Source organism: Ranitomeya imitator, chromosome 8 (assembly GCF_032444005.1).
Source record: "Ranitomeya imitator isolate aRanImi1 chromosome 8, aRanImi1.pri, whole genome shotgun sequence".
Lineage (NCBI taxonomy): Eukaryota > Metazoa > Chordata > Amphibia > Anura > Dendrobatidae > Ranitomeya > Ranitomeya imitator.
In genome coordinates, this window is record NC_091289.1 from 174,322,727 (window position 1) to 174,345,825 (window position 23,099).

Below are 23,099 nucleotides of genomic sequence, written 5' to 3' on the forward strand. Positions count from 1 at the left end.
TTGCAGGATTTCATCCTCATCTCATGCATCAAGGAAAAGATCACAAAGCTTCACGCTTCTGTAAGATGCTCCACCATCTTAGCATGAATTATATCCTGAGCATATATTGACGGGGATTTCCCTGCATGCATTGCATGGATTAGACACGTACAAGCATTCGCTGCATTTACGCCATTGCTGCCGGCTAGGGATTCCTCGTCATTCTTTTCTGTGTGCCCGTTACAGTAGGTGCAGTACATAGCAGTGTCTATAGACTGTAATTGCAATAATATAATGTGTCAAAAGATAAAATAAATCTGTCACCAGGTTTTTGCCACCTAATCTGAGATCAGCATGTTGTAGGGGCAGAGACCCTGATTCCGGAGAAGTATCACTTACTGGGCTCCTTGCTGTAGTTTTGATCAAATCACTGTTTTATCAGCAAAATATGATCATTAGAGGACTAGTAAGCCTGCAGTCAGGTAGTCCTCCATATTCATGAGCTCTGTATAACCCCGCCCCACTCCACTGATTAGCAGCTTTCTGCCTATGCACAGTGTACAGAGAAAGCTGCTAATTAGCAGCTAATCATACAGAGCTCAGTAGTCAAAGCACTTGTAGGTCTACAGCAGAGAAAACAGAGATTGTATCAAAACTGCAGGAAGCAACTCAGTAAGGCTACTGTCACACTAGCGTCGGTACGGGCCCGACATACCGACGCATACTGCGCAAGCGCCGAACAACGGTGGCAGCAGATGCATTTTTCCAGCGCATCTGTTGCCCCATTGTGAGTTGCGGGGAGGTGGGGGCGGAGTTCCGGCCGCGCATGCGCGGTCGGAAACGGCAGACACAACGCAGCAAAAAACGTTACATGTAACGTTTTTTGCTGCCGACGGACCGCCACAACATGGCGCAACCGTCGCATGACGGTTGCGACGTGTGGCAAAGCGTCGCAATGCGTAGCATTGCGACGTGCAGTGCACAACGCTAGTGTGAAAGTAGTCTTAGTGATACATGGCTGGAGACAAGGTCTCAGTGTGGAGATACCCGAGTGCTAGGTATCTTACACCTGTCCTAATGCCTGAGTGCTAGGTAAGGTGCACCCGTCTTATTCTAATGATGCCTTATTCTAATTCATCGGCGGTAGGTATCGGGCACCTATCCTATTCCAATGATGCCTGATTCTAATGCCCAAGTGGCGGATATCAAGCATCTGTCCTACTCTAAGGAGCCAGCAGGTATCTGTAGATACGACATCATTGGCCCCGCTCGCCTCCTGATGTGGAAATAAGTGGATTCGGATCACCCCTTTAAATTTCAGGCAATGCATATCTACTATATAATTGTCTAATGGTCACTTCCGTCTGTCTGTCCTTCTGTCTGTCACGGTTATTCATTCGCTGATTGGTCTCGCCAGCTGCCTGTCATGGCTGCCGCGACCAATCAGCGATGGGCACAGTCCGGAAGAAAATGGCCGCTCCTTACTCCCCGCAGTCAGTGTCCCCGGGGCTCTGCTCCATACTCCCCGCTCCCCGCAGTCAGTGTCCCCGGCGCTCCGCTCCATACTCCCCGCAGTGTCCCCGGCGCTCTGCTCCATACTCCCCGCAGTGTCCCCGCCGCTCTGCTCCATACTCCCCGCAGTGTCCCCGGCGCTCTGCTCCATACTCCCCGCAGTGTCCCCGGCGCTGTGCTCCATACTCCCCGCAGTGTCCTTGGCGCTCCGCTCCATACTCCCCGCAGTGTCCCCGGTGCTCTGCTCCATACTCCCCGCAGTGTCCCCGGCGCTCCGCTCCATACACCCCACAGTGTCCCCGGCGCTCTGCTCCATACTCCCCGCAGTGTCCCCGGCGCTCTGCTCCATACTCCCCGCAGTGTCCCCGGCGCTCTGCTCCATACTCCCCGCAGTGTCCCCGGCACTCTGCTCCATACTCCCCGCAGTGTCCCCGGCGCTCCGCTCCATACTCCCCGCAGTGTCCCCGGCGCTCTGCTCCATACTCCCCGTAGTGTCCCCGGTGCTCCGCTCCATACTCCCCGCATTGTCCTGGGCGCTCTGCTCCATACTCCCCGCAGTGTCCCTGGCGCTCTGCTCCATACTCCCCGCAGTGTCCCCAGCGCTCCGCTCCATGCTTCCCACAGTCACTGTCCCCGGCGCCCGCTCCATACTCCCCTCCGGTCACCGCTAACACGGGGTTAATGCTGGCGGTAACGGACCGCGCTATGCCGCGGGTAACGCATTCGCTATTTACGCTCTGTGTCCCCAACCTTTTACTATTGATGCTGCCTCTGCGGCATCAATAGTAAAAAAGTAATGTTAAAAATAATAAAAAAACAAAAAAATCTGCTATACTCACCCTCCGTTGTCCGTTCGCGCCTGCCGCCATCTTCCTTTCCCAGCGATGCTTTGCGAAGACCGCTAAGTCATCTAGGTAATTTTACCATGCATCCTGGGAACAGAAGATGGCGGCAGCCGCGCGCCCATCGACACAGCGCCGTTGGATCCCAGGAGGCGGAGAGACGGGACGCTAAGGAGCAGTGACAAGAATGGTGAGTATGTTAACCTACAAGGGGCCCTCGGATCGTTAGGTGAGTATATGCTTATTTTTTATTTTTTAACCTGTGACATACGTGGCTGGGCAATATTCTACGTGGCTGTGCAATATACTACGTGGCTGGGCAATATTCTACGTGGCTGTGCAATATACTACGTGGCTGGGCAATATTCTACGTGGCTGTGCAATATACTACGTGGCTGGGCAATATACTACGTGGCTGGGCAATATTCTACGTGGCTGTGCAATATACTACGTGGCTGGGCAATATTCTACGTGGCTGTGCAATATACTACGTGGCTGGGCAATATTCTACGTGACTGTGCAATATACTACGTGACTGGGCAATATACTACGTGACTGGGCAATATACTACGTAACTGGGCAATATACTACGTGGCTGGGCAATATACTACGTAGCTGGGCAATATACTACGTGGCTGGGCAATATACTACGTGGCTGGGCAATATACTACGTGGCTGGGCAATATACTACGTGAACGGGCAATATACTACGTGGATGGGCAATATACTACATCACTGGGCAATATACTATGTCGCTGGGCAATATACTATGTCGCTGGGCAATATACTACGTAACTGGGCAATATACTACGTGGCTGGGCAATATACTACGTGGCTGGGCAATATACTACGTGGCTCTGTGCTGTATACTACGTAACTGGGCAATATACTACGTCACTGGGCAATATACTACGTGACTGGACAATATACTACGTAGCTGGGCAATATACTACGTGGCTGGCCAATATACTACGTCACTGGGCAATATACTACATGACTGGACAATATACTATGTGGCTGCACAATATACTACGTGGCTGGCCAATATACTACGTCACTGGGCAATATACTATGTCACTGGGCAATATACTACGTGGCTGGGCAATATACTACGTCGCTGGGCAATATACTACGTGACTGGGCAATATACTACGTGGCTCTGTGCTGTATACTACGTCGCTGTGCAATATACTATGTGGCTCTGTGCTGTATACTACGTAACTGGGCAATATACTACGTGGCTGGGCAATATACTACTTGGCTCTGTGCTGTATACTACATAACTAGGCAATATACTACGTAACTGGGCAATATACTACGTGGCTGGGCAATATACTACGTGGCTGGGCAATATACTATGTAGCTGGGCAATATACTACGTCGCTGGGCAATATACTACGTGACTGGGCAATATACTACGTGGCTGGGCAATATACTATGTGGCTGGGCAATATACTACGTGACTGGGCAATATACTACGTGGCTCTGTGCTGTATACTACGTAACTGGGCAATATACTACGTGGCTGGGCAATATACTACGTGGCTGGGCAATATACTATGTGGCTCTGTGCTGTATACTACGTAACTGGGCAATATACTACGTGGCTGGGCAATATACTACGTGGCTGGGCAATATACTATGTAGCTGGGCAATATACTACGTCGCTGGGCAATATACTACGTGACTGGGCAATATACTACGTGGCTGGGCAATATACTATGTGGCTGGGCAATATACTACGTGACTGGGCAATATACTACGTGGCTCTGTGCTGTATACTACGTAACTGGGCAATATACTACGTGGCTGGGCAATATACTACGTGGCTGGGCAATATACTATGTGGCTCTGTGCTGTATACTACGTAACTGGGCAATATACTACGTGGCTGGACAATATACTACGTCACTGTGCAATATACTATGTGGCTCTGTGCTGTATACTACGTAACTGGGCAATATACTACGTGGCTGGGCAATATACTACTTGGCTCTGTGCTGTATACTACATAACTAGGCAATATACTACGTAACTGGGCAATATACTACGTGGCTGGGCAATATACTACGTGGCTGGACAATATACTATGTAGCTGGGCAATATACTACGTCGCTGGGCAATATACTACGTGACTGGGCAATATACTACGTGGCTCTGTGCTGTATGCTACGTCGCTGTGCAATATACTATGTGGCTCTGTGCTGTATACTACGTAACTGGGCAATATACTACGTGGCTGGGCAATATACTACGTGGCTGGGCAATATACTACTTGGCTCTGTGCTGTATACTACATAACTAGGCAATATACTACGTAACTGGGCAATATACTATGTGGCTGGGCAATATACTACGTGGCTGGGCAATATACTATGTAGCTGGGCAATATACTACGTGGCTCTGAGCTGTATACTACGTAACTGGGCAATATACTACGTCACTGGGCAATATACTACGTGACTGGACAATATACTATGTGGCTGGGCAATATACTACGTGGCTGGCCAATATACTACGTCACTGGGCAATATACTACGTGACTGGACAATATACTATGTGGCTGCACAATATACTACGTGGCTGGCCAATATACTACGTCACTGGGCAATATACTATGTCACTGGGCAATATACTACGTGGCTGCGCAATATACTACGTCGCTGGGCAATATACTACGTGACTGGGCAATATACTACGTGGCTCTGTGCTATATACTACGTCGCTGTGCAATATACTATGTGGCTCTGTGCTGTATACTACGTAACTGGGCAATATACTCCGTGGCTGGGCAATATACTACGTGGCTGGGCAATATACTACTTGGCTCTGTGCTGTATACTACATAACTAGGCAATATACTACGTAACTGGGCAATATACTACGTGGCTGGGCAATATACTACGTGGCTGGGCAATATACTATGTAGCTGGGCAATATACTACGTCGCTAGGCAATATACTACGTGACTGGGCAATATACTACGTGGCTCTGTGCTGTATACTACGTAACTGGGCAATATACTACGTAACTGGGCAATATACTATGTAACTGGGCAATATACTACGTGGCTGGGCAATATACTACGTGGCTGGGCAATATACTACGTGGCTCTGTGCTGTATACTACGTAACTAGGCAATATACTACATAACTGGGCAATATACTACGTGACTGGGCAATATACTACGTGGCTGGCCAATATACTACAGTATGTCACTGGGCAATATACTACGTGGCTCTGTGCTGTATACTACGTAACTAGACAATATACTACGTAACTGGGCAATATACTACGTGGCTGGGCAATATACTACGTGGCTGGGCAATATACTACGTGGCTCTGTGCTGTATACTACGTAACTGGGCAATATACTATGTGACTGGGCAATATACTACGTGGCTGGCCAATATACTACAGTATGTCACTGGGCAATATACTACGTGGCTCTGTGCTGTATACTACATCGCTGTGCAATATACTACGTGGCTCTGTGCTGTATACTACGTGGGCTGTGCAATATACTACGTCACTGTGCAAGATACTACATGGCTGGGCAATATACTACGTGGCTGGACAATATACGTGGCTAGGCAATATACTACGTGGCTGGGCTATATACTACGTCACTGTGCAATATACTACGTTGCTGGGTAATATGCTATGTGGCTGGGCAATATATTACGTGGGCTGGGCAATATACTACGTCGCTGGGCAATATACTATGTCACTGAGCAATATACTATGTCGCTGGGCAATATACTACGTGGCTGGGCAATATACTACGTGGCTGGGCAATATACTACTTCGCTGGGCAATATACTACGTGACTGGGCAATATACTACGTGGCTGGGCAATATACTACATGGGCTGGGCAATATACTACGCGGCTGGGCAATATACTATGTCGCTGGGCAATATACTACGTGACTGGGCGATATACTATGTTGGCATGCATGTTCTAGAATACCCGATGCGTTAGAATCTGGCCACCCCCCGAAAAAAGGGTTTATATCAATCAAAACTTGCAAAAGTAAAATACACAGGATCCACTGATAACGATAAAACCACGTCCTGAATATTGGATCCCCATGCGGTATATGATTATTATATGCGCTGCACTATATCTATCGGTGGATTCCTACTAACGTCATGTTTTTGTGAGTGGGCTCAGTCGACGTGATCTCAATGAGTGAGTGGGACTGCGCTGAAAGGAACAGTCCGATTGATTCCCAGGCTCCGGTCTCTGCAGGGGGCTTAAGCAGAACACCATTTGTATCCTTCTCTCTGTAGAATTGGACTACGGTGCATTCCTCTAGCTAAATCTGCACGCTGGGGAAGATAACACTTAGTCCTGCTATTAAAGTATCGCTAATGGTTGTTCGCTACATTGTAATAAAAAAAGGAAAAACTGTTACATCTTTAGGGATTTGCACATTTCTATTTATAAAAAGCTCCATATGCAAAATTGCTACTAAATGCAACATTGTAACAGGGTTATGGCCGGTGTTGTATGTGCTGGGTTTGGCATAGATTGTAATTTGAGATGAGCGAGCGTGCTCGGATAAGGTGTTATAATTAGTGATGAGCGAGCGTGCTCGGATAAGGTGTTATAATTAGTGATGAGCGAGCGTGCTCGGATAAGGTGTTATGATTAGTGATGAGCGAGCGTGCTCGGATAAGGTGTTATAATTAGTGATGAGTGAGTGTGCTCGGATAAGGTGTTATGAGTTGTGATGAGCGAGCGTGCTCGGATAAGGTGTTATAATTAGTGATGAGCAAGCGTGCTCGGATAAGGTGTTATGAGTAGTGATGAGCGAGCGTGCTCGGATAAGGTGTTATGAGTAGTGATGAGCGAGCGTGCTCGGATAAGGTGTTATGAGTAGTGATGAGCGAGCGTGCTCGGATAAGGTGTTATAAGCAGTCTGCAAGCGCTGTACCTGCTGCAAAATGAATGCATTACAATTAGTGATGAGCGAGCGTGCTCAGATAAGGTGTTATAAGTAGTGATGAGCGAGTATGCTCGGATAAGGTGTTATAAGTAGTGATGAGCGAGCGTGCTCGGATAAGGTGTTATAAATAGTGATGAGCGAGCATGCTCGGATAAGGTGTTATAAGTAGTGATGAGCGAGCGTGCTCGGATAAGGTGTTATAAATAGTGATGAGCGAGCATGCTCGGATTAGGTGTTATAAGTAGTGATGAGCGAGTGTGCTCGAATAAGGTTTTATAAATAGTGATGAGCGAGCATGCTCAGATAAGGTGTTATAAGTAGTGATGAGCGAGCATGCTCAGATAAGGTTTTATAAATAGTGATGAGTGAGCGTGCTCGAATAAGGTGTTATAAGTAGTGATGAGCGAGCGTGCTCGGATAAGGGGTTATATGCAGTCTGCAAGCGCTGTTCCTGCTGCAAAATGCAAGATGAATGCATTACATTTAGTGATGAGTAAGTGTGCTCGGATAAGGTATTATCCGAGCATGCTTGTTTCTTAACCGAGCATTTTGGCAGGCTCAAAAAACCATGCCTGAGTCCCCGAGCGCTGCATGTCCGCAGCTGTTCGATAGCTGCATTACATCCAATGATTCCCTGTTTGTTCGACAATCCCTGTATGTGTTGCGCCTGTCGAACAGCTGTGACACACGCAGACGCAAGCATATTTTTCAAGCGCGCCGAAATGCTCGATTAGCACCCGAGCGTGCTCGGATAACACCACGCTCATCGCTAATTGTCACGCATTCATCTCGCGTGGTGCAGCAGGTACAGCGATGCAGACTGCTTATTAACCCCCGATCAGACATGACTGGCTCTCACTGTCTGTCACTTGAGCTGTTTGGCAATTTAAAAACTTTTCATCCCCACCGCCGCCCCCAGGCGCTGCAGCAGCACTTGTGTTTGTGTGCATTAGGGGGGGGAATGTGAGGGGCCTTTTTTTTTTTTTTTTTTTTTTTTAAAACAGCTGCCTTCCCTACCCCCCTCCTATGCAAATGATGCTGACTGGCCCAGACGCTGCATATTGCTTTATCTCCGGCTCTCTGGAAATGTATAGATTCTAATTCTCTTTGAAAAAGAAGCTCATTAGATATACGGTACATGTCTGCAGGTCTCCCGTGAGTAATGCAGGATATTGCGGAGGACTTGTACAATAGTAATTCATTACAGGGTGTTTTCTTGCATGGATGCAATCAGCATTTATCTCTGAATACAGCATTAGAAAAGAAAAGCGTTCTCCCTAAATGCAAATTTTAATGCTTAAAGCGGCACCATACAGAACAGCTATCCGCACGGCTGGAGTGGGCGCAGGGGTCGCCATTGCACCCTGAAGCAAATGAGGGACCACTAGTTTCCTATGGTCCGTATGAGAAGACCTATACTAATAGGGGGCCCCTTGGAGATGTTGCATCGGGCCCCGCAAGCTTCATGTTATGCTACTAGGTCAGGTCTTCTATGAAAAGGAAGCCAGTCTACAGGTGGGCCATCTATATGGATAGACCTGGGTGGGCCATTTATATGGATAGACCTGGGTGGGCCATTTATATGGATAGACCTGGGTGGGCCATCTATATGGATAGACCTGGGTGGGCCATTTATATGGATACACCTGGGTGGGCCATTTATATGGATAGACCTGGGTGGGCCATGTAGATGGATACACCTAAATAAAATGGGAATGGTTGGTGATATCAACTTCCTGTTTGCGGCACATTAGTATATGGGAGGGATAAAACTTTTCAAGACGGGGGTGACCATGACGGCCATTTTGAAATCGGCCATTTTGGATCCAACTTTATAAATGCCCCACCCCCGGTCTATCCATATTAATGGCCCACCCTGTATATACAACCCCTATGGATGTCTGAGATGGGGACATGGGATTAGATTGAGGTGACGCAAGTGATTTAAATGGGTTCTCCACATTCGGGGGATAATTTTTTTTTTTTTTAATGCGTGTAAAAATAATTTTTGCCATTGGGTTTCATTAGAAATTTTGCAATTTTTGGCTTTTCCAGGCACTTTCTTTCTGTGCAGATTCATAGATCAGCTGAGAGGAGCTCAGAAGAAGACAGATAAAAGAGTTACAGATCGTCTCAGTGGGTTCGCTGATGAATTCTCAGGTAGCTCGTTCAATAGGCAGGGCAACATAGAGGTTATAAACGGCGAATGGGGCAACACCATAGTAAAAAAAATATTTATAGCCCCATATACCTGTATTTAAGGAAAAGAAAAAGTTTTCAAAGGTGGTCAACTTCTTTAGAAGGGTTTTACATTGATAGGAGTCTGACTACTTTCACCAGCCACCAATAACTGGAGAAGTCCACATAATCTTCATTGCCTGCCAGGAACAGCGCCATACATTTTATGGTGGCTATACTGGGTATTGCACCTACTGGAACTGAGCTCCTTTCAAGTGAAGCCTGGCACAGCTGGCACTAATCCCCATGTTATTCTTTGGGGCTGGGCACATGTCTGATTTTTTTCGAGTGATCCGTAGAAACAGTCACAGTATGCACGATTTGCCTCTGAAAGTCGGATGGCACTCGCCCATTTACATCTATGGGTCCTTGAAAAAAAAAAAATCAGACAGCATTCGGATCCGATTGTCGAGGACAGATCGAATGGAGAACGTAGATTTTTTTAAATTTTTTTTTTTGTCTTTAGAGGATCCAATAGAGTGCACAGATTGATGGAAAACAAGTGGGTGGGAAGGTGCACTGAAATACCCAGCCACACCCAGGGTGCACCGAGCTTCTCTGCTTGGTTTGGACAGTCATTAATTTTCGTAAAGGTGAATTTTATTAGATGTCTGATGTTTTAATATCTCGCCATCTCTGCCTGGTATTAGTGACTGCACGTAACTAGTTTTAATAAAGGGAGGATATAGATGTATCATTATGGATTTTCCTAGGGCTGCAGGTAAATCGAAGTATTTTAGGGCATAGGTACACTGGCAGATTGAGGCTGTCAAACGACCACCTGATGGCTACATGTAGGCTGCGGTGGTGTAAGAGTCTATTTAGACAAGCGCCTCCGTGTGCACAGATCCTATTGGAATTTTGTGGTTCTCAGAAACCCATCACCTGCATTCACTCAACGTTTCGCTCCTTTGTCAGGTGCTTTCATTCAAGAAATGAGCGTTTCGCTCGTTTGTCAGGTGCTCGATGGTCTGTTCAGGAAATGAGCTTTCTGGGAACGTTCACTCACAATTTTGGGACAGTGTAGACTCACCCTTACATACTTTTTGGCTTTATTGGAGGTATACAGCGGGAACGTTTCCCAACATATACCTTACAGTGAAACCTCTAACGTATCCCTCTGCAGGGACGGACATAGAAGAGAACCCTTGTGAAGGAGCAGTATATGGCGCCTGTGCAATCCAATATCTCATCATATTGCACCTTTATGGGTCTATGACAGATGCTGTTGAGGCAGATATAGCCCTTTTGCCCCTCGGGCACAGTTTACACCAGCGCCCGTGTCCCGATGTATAGACATACAGTGATACATGTTGACCATTGACCACCATTACAGAGTGATGTCTGCTGGCGGTATATCATTATTTTGCTGATGCCATCAGTATAGGAAAGCACAGTAAACTACAGTTTGCTATTCAGCCCAGTGCAGGGCAAAAAATGCTATTTTGACATATTCCAAATGCTTATTGGCCTTTGGAGATTGACATGATGGAATACTCCCCGCCTCCAATGTAGCCAAAACTGAGATGCAAACAGAATCTGAAAAGCATTATCTTTTTTTTTTTTTTTCAAAAATATCGCCTCCTCTTTCTATGGGATGTGTTTGATTCAATTTATTTACCCTATTCTCATGAATAAAGATAAGCTGCAATACCAGCATTGAACACATGTGGTACTGTTCCTGGGGGGGGAACATATCTTTTTTTTTCCTTGCCTAGATAACCATGTTCAGTTCTCAAGTGGACTCAAATACTTAAAGAGAATCTGTTACCAGGTTTTTGCTACGTAATCTGAGTTCTTCATGATGTAGGGACTCATACCCTGATTCCAGCAATGTGTCGCTTACTGGGCTGTGTGTCTCTGTTTCAATAAAATTTGTGTTTTAGCAGGAGATTATCACTAGAAGACTAGGTGCCTCGTGCCTCCTAGTCCTCCTTCTCTGTGTTAGCCACGCCCCCTGCCACTGATTGGCAGCATTAAGCCAATCAGTGATGTGGGCGGGTTTATACACAGCTGGGCATTCTAAGCACTGTAGATCTTGCAGTGGAAAAACATGTGATTGCATCAAAATGACAGCAAGCAGCCCAGCAAGTGACACATTGCTGGAATCAGGTTCTCAGCCTCTACATTATGCTGCTCACAGATGACATAGAATAAAAACCTCATGATGGATTCCCTTTAAATGGCAAATTTAGTTTTTATAACTCATCGTGAGTGGTTCTGGGGTATCACAAGGGGCCCAATAAGTATATTTTCTAATCCCAACGTATGGGCCCCTTTACAATCCCATTAGGCAAGGTTATGAAGAGCCAGGACCCAGCGCTTTTTACATTTCACCATGGCCTCATTTAATCATCTATTTCTGCTGAACAGGTAAGAAAGTTTATCTCCTTCCATCCTGGCCTCTGTACAACGGCAAGGGTCCTGGAGGGACCAGCTTTATTGTTAATTTAAAAAGCCAGAATTAATTACGTTGTGGAAATGAAAGTTATAATAAGCTCACTTTATGGCTACATTGTGTCTTTCCTGCTTGTTCCATCTCACAAGACAATCCCCGATATGAATCACCACCGTCGTCTGCACACTTGTCGCATTTATGCGCTTGTTTTCTCTTATCCCTGTCCATTACTTCTCGTGTCTTTATGTAGTCTTGGTTGTTGATGGGCTGAGCTCACAGCGGGTGGGATTCAATATACGTCTTTTAAGTGACAAAATGGGAAATGCCAAGATATCCGCCAATTAACAATATCATTAAACCACTCATAATGAAATCATCACGCAAAGCAGAACCTCCACGACAACCATGTTCTCATGCCTAGTCTCACGCCTGCCATTATCCGCCAGGGACAGAACTTGACGTCTTAATGGAACTCATTGCTTTTAAAGGGGATCATTTTTGACCCATGACTAATGGCTTTTTATTTTTTTACACCAGTTGTCTACTTTGCATTCAGTGCTTCTTCGTCCATTAAATATTATGAGCGGAGGGATCTGGATACATCAGTCCCGTGTGGTCAGGCTGTTTCTTTAAGGTTAGGGTCATAAATTCATATTGGGTCAATTGCGCTAATCACACTCTCACCAACCTCTGCTCTGATGTTCTCGGGTATGGAGAAGATGTTAAAAAAAAAATTCTCCATCTTCTCCATTGTGTCAGTCTGCGAAAATCAGACAGCTCTCGGATATCATCCAAGTGCGTTCCGAATTTTTTGACGGACCCATTTGCTTTCTTGGCCGAGCGCGATCCCATGACCGGAGGCAAATTGTGCATGCTGCAACTTGGGGAAAAATTAGACATATGCACGGCCCCATAGAATAACACCAGTCCGAGTATGATCCCACTCTGACCAAAAATACGATCGTCCTCACGAGCCCCAAAGGTGACGGAAACTAATTTCCCTGCCGGACCCCCGGATTTCAGCTGAGGATTTGCAGTTCTTACTGTTTACAAAAGAAGTTGCCCCATTCAACAGGATAATCCAAGTCCCAATACAAATTCCGAGCTGAATCTGCACAGAAGCTTCTTCAAAAAGTGTCATGACACCGTCAAAGTGGTTTTCACACCCGGGGCAGAATAATCTGGGGCCTAAAGCTGATCTTCCACTGTTAAAATGGGTCAGAAGTTTTACTTCCATTTCGACCCCTTCGCTCGAAAAACCATGTGAGAAACATAGGTCCATACCCGAAATCTTACCGCTGTTCCGTTTATGGATCCAATAGTAAAAAAAAAAAGTAGAGAAGGTACCTCGCCGCTCTATGTGGCATCTTCAATGTTGGTTCTCACTCAATTTTTTTTACTTATAAGTATATGCACCTGCACTAATATATTAAACTATTGTATAAATGGTGACAATTTAATAACATGTTAAGCAATAGCTCTGAGCGGGGCTCCTGAAGTCATATCGCCTTCTTTTACTGTAATTAGCAGCTTGTTGGCTGCAACTATGTTGATGGAAAGCAGACTAGGACTGACGCATGGGGGGAACAGGTAAGTGCCCCGTTGGGTGCGGTGCAGAAATGAGCCCCCAGCATCTGTCTCACCTATGGACCGAGGGGGTGTACAGCAACTCATCATTTATTTACCCAACTATTCCGTTTAGAATTATATAAATCACAGGCTGTGATGATATAAAGGAGCAGTGGTTGATAACCCAGGATCTTCCCTCCCAAAAACCTCAACATCACCGCAGGGGCCCCTTCACCGCTAATCATCTCGCGGCTTCTTAGTGTTGGCTTCAGCCTGTTGTGTGGACGTGTATTCTTGCCTCGCAGAGTTAAAAAAGCCCAGAGTACAAGGCAAGGGTCAGGCATCAGGGTCCTGTGAGGGCTCATTTCATTAATTTCCTGGTGTGCCCTTGGCGCCCCAGGCTTACACCGATGGTAAGTCCGCCATTGGCACTAGGAAACCATCTACTGGACTTGTGGGGTCAATGACACTCGAGACAAACACAAATGTGGCTTAAAAAGTTAAAGGGAGTCAGCACTAAATGACGAATGAAACACCGGCATTTGGTGCACCCTCGGTGTGGCCGCACAGATCAGTCAACTTCCCACCTACTTGTTGTCCATCTATTTTTGCCCTCCTTTTCCTGGATTGACAGCTCAATCTTTATAGGAGACCGAAGATGACGGAGATAGAGTTGGTGCGAAGGTGCAATGAGCTTTTTTGGCCACGCCAAGGCTGCACCCAGTGCCTGTCCTTGGTTTCAACAGTCATTTTGTGTTGGCAGACTCCTTTTGAGAGATGGCTCACTGTGACTTGTTTGGCCACAAGTAGCTCTTCCATACTCACGTGGTCATGTCCAATACATTAGACTGCCATTTACTGGTGGTATCCGCCAATATGTATGAAGGGTGTAAGAATCCGCATGTGACGTTTGCTGTTGGGGGATAAAGCAACTAAGGAGGATTTTTTGTGCCAATACTCCCTCTTACTTCTCTGCAGAAGAGAACATTCGATTTTAGCTAAGCCAAAGAGTTAAGGTGGACAATACATACACATAGAATGAATGTAGGTGAAACCTTCTGATTGGAAGATGACCTATAAACCGTCCAATGTGTATGGGGGTGTGTCAACTTTACTCCAATGGCAAATATCACGGGAAAAAAATGGATGGGCATGTTAAATTTCAACATGCCCCATCCTTTTTGTTCTCACTTGGAATAATAGACCATCAGATGTGGCTTACGTCTCATTCCAATTTGACAACATACAGTATGTCCTCTTGTCTAAACCAGTGATAAATGCATATGGAAAGGCTGTCAGAGAAACTAAGAGCGTGGAAACGCGTTGCGGGAGTGAGGGATGGAGTCAATCAAATTTTGCTTTCTTCCAGTTATGGATGGAACTATTATCCTATCATGGGTTCCCTATATATTTATTTGCAGATGCTTTGAAATAAAAGTCGAATATAAAAACTAAAGATGATTTTAGGTCAAAATTCTAAAGAAACGATTACAAGCTATTACAGTCAGTCAATCACATCAGCATTAATGGAAATGGCAATGGTTTCCCGCTATAGTGCTGGTACTTACTGTCCATGTAACTTGTGCCTATAACACCTGGAAGAAATCAGAAGGTGAACCGGACACGTACCTGTGATTTTGTCCCGCACCAGCTTGCAGGATTCTATCTCTCCAATGCTGCCAAACAGACTCCTGAACTCTTCTTGCGTCATGTTTTGCGGCAAATAGTTGACTATGAGGTTAGTTTTGCTGTCATCTGTAGCTGCCCCTGTCTGCATAGGAGAAGCACAATTTCGACTATTACTGGATGGTCCATTGCTCGTATTGGAAGTTGGGCCATTCGACACCTGAGGTTCCATGGTGCTAATTATCTGCAATGAAGGATAAGAAACGGATTAGCTGCGAATTAAAGAAAAAGTCTATATATATTATTTATCAATTATTGTTTTTTATATATTTTGACTGTAGCTGTTATTTTATTCCATTTTTCTCTACAAACTTAATTCCAAACTTTTATTACAGCATTTAGATATATGCTTTACAGCATCTACATGGTTCATTAAATACAATAATCTGGAGATATCTATTCACTTCTATGGGAGAGACATGCAGAAATCACTGTGCAGGCAGAGGGAGGAGGTGAGCTGTGGCCATAATATATTATATCATTATTAAAATTATATATTATTTATATTATTATTATTATTATTATTATTATTATTAATAATAACCTACTATAAATACTGTTTTGTGTGTTAGCTATATAGGTTGCGGTCCTGACTGTGATGATAATGAGACTGCTGAAAAGTGTTCTCTCCAGAACAGGAAATATCCACTTGAGCTCAATGGGTTTTAGTTTTCTTTTTTTTTTTTAAATATTTAATTTAGATAATGATTGTATAGAAAATAATAATAAAAAATTCTTAAAAAATATTTGAATTGAATAGAAAGTAGTAAATAAACTTGACATTGTGCGGCATGGACAAGTACGGTTCAAATTACCTAACCCAATGATCTGTACACCATCAGTATTATTTTTTCCTCTTTTTATATGCAACCCACTGGGCTACTAATAGGTTATTCTCAGGCAAATGATTGTAACTCCAGAGCCCTGAGTCTGAGGACTAGTATACAGCTAATCAGCACTATGCACTGCTCCATATAGCCACAGACCTGAAATGCAAATACAGCATTAATTCTACAAAAACCAATAGGCATTTTTTTTGTGCTGTCCTTGACAGTCTGTGATAAAAATAAATGGCCTCTACTGAATATGCAGACTTTCCTGAGAATAAGACATTCTTCTAGCTAAATCTGGCCACATAAACAGTAATAAGGTGATGTTATATAAGAAGCAGCATGAGGTTGATTAAATGGGGAAAGACAGAGAACATTAAATGACCTGTCTGGTTATATTTTTTGTGAGCAGCCTTTTAGTATTGCTGTTTTTTTTTTTAAAAAGGGAATCTGTAAAATAAACACCCCCAATACGCATATATGTGCATGCATGTCTTTGAAATGTAAATCCATCGCCACCTTCCTTTACATCTTTTATCTGTTGCTGCATTCCCAAGAAGTCAGCGTTTTTATGCATGTGCAAATGAGGAATTAGGTGCTCCAGGTATGATAGAGCACTTAAGGAACCGGTACCTCTCCAGGTTGTTTCCCTGCCCAGCACCAACCTCTTTAGGTTGAGTCTCATGCTCAGAGCACTTACTGCCTCATTTGCATTGAAGTTAAAGTGTTAATTACTCTTTGGTCGGATCCCTGCCCTTCCTCATGCCACAAAATTAAAGCTGCCTCCTTGCAGCATTGGAGAGGACATATCTTGGGGTCGGCAGCATGACAAAGCCTCTAATTTGGACCGTCAATCCTTCCACCGGCAAACAGGAAGAAAAATCTTGAGATGACCCCTTTAAATTACTCATAAAAAAATGACGTCATGGTCAGTTTTTAAAGCAAAAGACCATTGCGTGAGCTCTGCAAGCCGAGTAATCATCTTACAACGTGCACTGACAGTGCGCTCTGTTGTCATTTTGTTACTTGTGATTAGAGCAGGAGAGCGCACTGTCACTGTGCACATCGCACAGTGAAATAAATCTACTGAGCGCCCAACACAATTGGGCATATGCTCAGTAGAGCAAGAACTAGCCCAGCCCTTGAAAAGAAAGTCAATAATGTTGCTTTGTTTCAGGGAAGGGGCAGAGGTTGTGGCAGTGATCACGGCCTCTGCCCCCTGATGGCACTTTGTTTGAGTGTCCCAACAGGCACTGGGGATTCTCAAACAAAGTGTCACCAAAAAGGAAGTAGTAAAAAAAACAAAACAAAATAAAGCAGTTGGAGTAGTGAGGGAACAATAGGGATTTTTTAATTCAAGTATATTAAAAAATAGATTAGATTATGGCATAAAATTGGTTTAGGCATTTACATCGCATACCAAATTATTATGCAAATGCTATTTTTCTCTGATTTTCCTTAATGGTCAATCCAAACGAGTCAGTATAATGTTAAAATCATCAATTGTTAGAGTATAAATCACATTTTATTGGGGAAACTTCCAATGATAACAGGATTTTTATCAAAACTAAAAAAAAAGTCAAAATGCACTGATTCAAATTATTCTGCACAACAGAGTTTCCAAACCCTCCTTTGATATCACCTTCACAATTCTTGCATCCATTGAACTTGGAGAGTTTCTTCTTGAATTTCTTTGCAGGATGTCAGAATAGCCTGTTTTGATGTGATCGGCCTCCCACCCTCACAGATCATTTGCGTGAGGATACTCCAAAAATTCTCAATAGTGTTGAGGTCAGGGGAGGATGGAGGCCTCTCCATGAGTTTCTCTCCTTTTATGCCCATAGCAGCCAATGACTCAGAGGTATCCTTGCAGCATGAGATGGGGCATTGTCATTCCTGAAGATGATTTTGCTATTGATGGCACAGTTATTCTTTTTGTACAGTGGAAGAAAGTGGCCAGTCTGAAACTCTATATACTTTGCGGGGGTCAATTTCACATCTTCAGGGACCATAAAAGGGCCAACCAGCTCTCTTCTCATGATTCTGGCCCAAAACAGGACTTTCGCCACCTCCTTACTGATGTCACAGCCTTGTTGGGACATGTGGACAGTCTGAAACTCGATATACTTTGCTGAGGTCATTTTCACCCTAAAGGGGTCTACCAGCTTTCGCCCCAAAACATGACACCTTCTTGCTGCCTTTGCAGCCTTTTTGGGACCTGGTGGCCATCCACCAACCATCCACTACTCCCTGGATTATCCAGGGTTGCTCGACACTCATCAGCATACAACACTGTTTTAAAATCAGTCTTCATGTATGTCTGGGCCTAATACAACTGTCTGTATTTGTGAGCACTGTTTAGGGGTGGCCGAATAATATGTTTATGCACAACTGCAAACCTCTGGAGAATAATAATAATAATCTTTATTTTTATATAGTGCTAACATATTCCGCAGCGCTTTACAGTTTGCACACATTATCATTGCTGCCCCCGATGGGGCTCACAATCTAAATTCCCTATCAGTATGTCTTTGGAGTGTGGGAGGAAACTGGAGAACCCGGAGGAAACCCACGCAAACATGGGGAGGACATACAAACTCCTTGCAGATGTTGTCCTTGGTGGGATTTGAACCCAGGACTCCAGCGCTGCAAGGCTGCTAACCACTGAGCCACCATGTAGCCCAATGCTATACCTTGAGATTTGTGGAACTCCAGAAGCACCAGCAGCTTCAAATACTTGTTTGCTTCTTTGTAACGGTATTTAGTAGCTGCTCTCTTCAACCAAAGGATTTGTCTGGCAAAAACCTTCCTCATTATGCCTTTCTCTGCATGAACCAGTCTGTGCTTTGTATCAGCCACAAATCTCTTCACAGTACAATGGTCAAGTCTACGTTTTCATGAAATATCTAATGCTTTCATACCTTGTCCAAGGTCTTGCACTATTTTATGCTTGAAACCAGTGGCCTACTTAATAATGGGGAACATCCATCTTAAGTAGTTTTCCTTAAATTGGGCTCATCTAAGAAACTAATTATCACAGGGGTTTGAGATTGATTTCTGTGATCCAAAAAGCTTCGAGATACCAACCATCCATGAGTTTATGTGAAAAACAAAAAGTTACATCCTTATGACACTGAAATCCAATTTGCATCAGAATTTGGAATGCGGTATTAAACAAAAATTAATTTGTGTTTCGGACCACTCTTTTAATCCAAAGGACTGATCATAAAGCTTTAGACTAGACTAGACTTAATGTCACATATATACATTATATATATAAAATTATTTTTTTTCTTCTTAACATATACTCATTACAATTGTATTCAATATACATAACAACCAAAAAGAAATTTGTAGATATATAGGTGAAAAAGTTTCCATCTATCGATGAGTGAAGACATATATAACCATATATATCTGTATTGTTAAAGATTATTGTACTTGTTTTTTATTACGTATACCCCTTTTCACATGTAAAGTGCCATGGAATAAATGGCGCTATAATAAATACTACTATTAATACCGTAATAATAATACATTGTAATCTAATAGAGTTAATCTGCAAATAATTCTTGAGTTTTTCTACTCATCTCATTTTTCTATAAATCTCACCCCCAATGCATGAACTCTAGTGTTGCATCCACTGAATATTACCGCTAGTTATCTGCTCCACACTTAACCTGTTGACAGCCTCAATAAGGTAATTTACATGTCAGCCTATTGAACGAATACATACATTATAAAATGTACACATATTCCATTTATTTAAGCAGGGAAGTCCATCAGACTATTTACCAGCTAAAATTCCCTTTAAGAGGCTTGCCTGGTTACAAATAGAATTTCATAGGAAATGCAGTTGTATTCTATAGCATAAGAGCACTTCAGCTATAAGAACTTTACACATAGAGTTTCCGAAGCCACTACAAGTCTATGGCATTGGAAACAATAATCCCCATTGACTATCACTGTGACACAACCAAACAATACAGGGATCAACAATGTTGTTCTACACCATGAATGTCGACGTTCTTTATAGGAACCGTTTGGAGCATTAGATATCATGTTCTAATAATGCAGAAAAAGACTATGAAGACCATCAAAGTCATAAAGATAGAGCTAGAGAGTGAAGACACACCTCGGCCCTGGTGCCTAAGGGATCTCATGTGCCTCTCTATCATATTATTACATGGTAGGTGAAGGGCCCTCAAAACAGATTTTGAATAAGGGACTCGGAGCTTATTGAACGCCATTGAACAGATACGTCTCTATTCAATGGCGTAACTTGAAGCTCATGGGCCCCAATACAAAAGCTCCAGTGAGAGTCTTTCATAGTATTGATCTTTTTATATAGGCCAAATGGACTTTTTGGACACGTTAGGCTCCAGGGCCCATGTGCGGTTTCAACCCCTGTATATATTGTAGTTACGCCCCTTGTCTCTGTTCTAAACAGTGGTTGACATAGACAGAAGAAGGCCTCCTTATAGATCTAAAACTGGGCAGACACGTTACATTGAACAAAGGGGTATATCTAAGGGTGAGTTCCTCCACATTCAGAGGAACTGCACAGGCACAGGAATGTTCAAAAGGCAAGCCAATGACTTGTACCGGAGGTTTCTCGATAGGGGATATCCACACTAGGTCCTTAATTAAACGTATTCCTATGCTTTAAACACAGAAAGATGATCTCTTCTCACTAATACGAAGGTCAAAGAAGACTCTCATATTACAAGAATGATTGGGACATATGATCATCAAGCAAAAAGATTATATCGAATCTTCAAGAAATGTTGGGGGATCCTACTGGCAAATCCAAATCTGAGGAGGTAAATTTAATCAACTCCAAGTATCACATACATAAAAAGGGAGATCAATAGGTGATCGGTTAGTACATAGTTTGTACCTGAGACCAATGACCTGGTTGGATAGAAACCCCTGTGGATTTTTCAAGTGTGGAAATTGTAGCAGGTGTAATTGGATGATTATGAGTGCGGCTACGGAGAAGGTCTTCTCTACAAGAGATTTTGGTAATCATAAGACATCCAATGTCGTCTATAAGGCTACCTATACTTGCCCATTGGACTATATTTGGAAAACATCTAGGGAGTTAAGAAAGCGGGTAGGAGAACACCTGGGCGATGTACAAAATAAAAATGCACGCCACATTAATACATGTCATGGGGGACGTCTCAAGGACATTTCTTTTTGCATGATTGAATTGATCAAAGCCAAAATTAGGGGCAAACTTGGACAAGGCTATGTTTAGATGAGAATCTGAGTGGATATTCCGGATGTAGTCTCTATCCCCCAAAGGCCTCAATGAGCCATTGTCTTATACTTGTTTTCTATGATGTAGATGTTGTCATTATGTGCCTATGCATATATTTAGTGCCTTAATTATGGAGCCATATTTAAATCTTTGTTTGGTGCATTCCAACCACGGCAGAAAAAAAAAGTGTCAGTTCATCAATCCACTCAATTTTTCAATGTCATCCATGTGGCCTCCCGTTGAACCACAACTATGGGTAAATGCATCAAGGCAATTTATCAACACGATAAGTGTCTTTCTTTTTGATTTGATGGATACATTGATATCCAAATTTGCAGCGGTTTGCTATTGAGTCAGTATTTATGTATGTATACATATTCCATGACTTTTTCCACCCTTCTTTTCTGTTATATCACGACTATAGGAGGTGGGGTGGGAGCCAAGGAGTGACGCACACAAGTAACAAAGACTAATTGAAGTGTTTATCTTATCTCAATACCATTATTAATACCAAAGACTCATAGCCATTTGTATACCTATTCTTTCTTCAACTCATTACCTATCTATATCTAGTGACAGGATAATACTAGGCAATTGAGGGAGAGCCGCAAACGAGCGGGGGAGCCTATTCCATATCTTAGGGTGCCAACTTCAGCTGGTAGGCAGTCACAGCAAAAGGTTTAGAATAAGATTATACAGGGGTTTTTTTGACTGTCAACATTTTTATCAATTTTCATAAATTTAATAATACACGGTCATACACCTGCACAGGTTTATTTCGTTGGCGTGTTTTTTACATGTTGTAATAAATATATTTTTTAAGGGATTTGATGTTTATTACAGTATTGTCATCCCTTGGTGGATCAATTATTGTTCAACATACACGTTAGATAGCTGTTGGTCAAGTGAGCGGTCAGGTCAACAGATACCTCTTCGATCTCTCCATACACTTTGACATTTGGCTTTGGCGTTTCTGTGCTTCCTATGGGATTGCCTCTGCCAGACTCGGTCAATGGCCTTGCTCCCACCAATCAATAGAATTCGCTATAGAAATTCTACAGCCTGGATCCAGTTCTTCTTGACATTATTTGTCGGGGAGTATAGAGTCAGAAAGCCCCATACACATAAGATGGTTGTCCACTCCTACAAAAATCAGCGGGTTCAGTCTATTTTCTTCTGATGGGTGTCAGGTCCTTCACAGTTGATTTTCAAGAGAATCTCTCTTGTTTTCCTACACATCCTTCTTCTGTGAGCCCTGAGACAATGTGAGACATTGTGAGCCAAGGTAACGATACAACCTAGAAGGAAGCACAATTCTGGGCTACAGATAGGGGGTTTAGAGGCATATATGTCCTAGGCGTGAGGGGAGCAACAACAAGCCACTCAGTCTTGACCACAGTGTGTAGACTTCTTTTCCCCAGCCGGTGAAGGAAACACAAGCTCATGGTTGCGGACAGTCCTGAATTTTCTAAAACAATCCTGGCATATTTGGTCATATCTCAGTTTGGAAAAAGGTTGGAACTTAGGTAAAATAGCTATTTCCATGAAGGTTGGGGTGTTTTAGGGATGGTTCAGGGAGCAGGACTTAAAAATATAGCCAACCAAGATGTTGGGAAATATGCTAGCTATTGGAAATTTTGCCAGATTTTCTCAGTAAATTTGAATCAATTTGCCATGAATACGAAAGTACTGGAAAACTTCCAGTTGCCAAGAAAAGACACACCTGACAATATTCTTTTTTCCTCACACACTAATCTCCTTTACTGCTGTGCTGTCACACACACTCGCTGTACAGTTTCTTCAGTATTTTATAGCTTTCACTCCCT

At 43.5% G+C, this 23,099-nt stretch overlaps 1 protein-coding gene across 13 annotated transcripts in view; it reads right to left on the bottom strand.

The window, feature by feature from the left end:
- ELAVL4 (ELAV like RNA binding protein 4) overlaps positions 1-23,099 on the bottom strand; it is a 147,218-nt gene that overhangs the window by 59,086 nt on the left and 65,033 nt on the right. For all 13 annotated transcript variants that reach the window (XM_069737935.1, XM_069737944.1, XM_069737940.1 and 10 more), the window contains exon 2: positions 15,121-15,361. In XM_069737935.1, the coding sequence (XP_069594036.1) occupies positions 15,121-15,361 (241 nt within the window). The remainder of the gene's footprint in view (positions 1-15,120; positions 15,362-23,099) is intronic.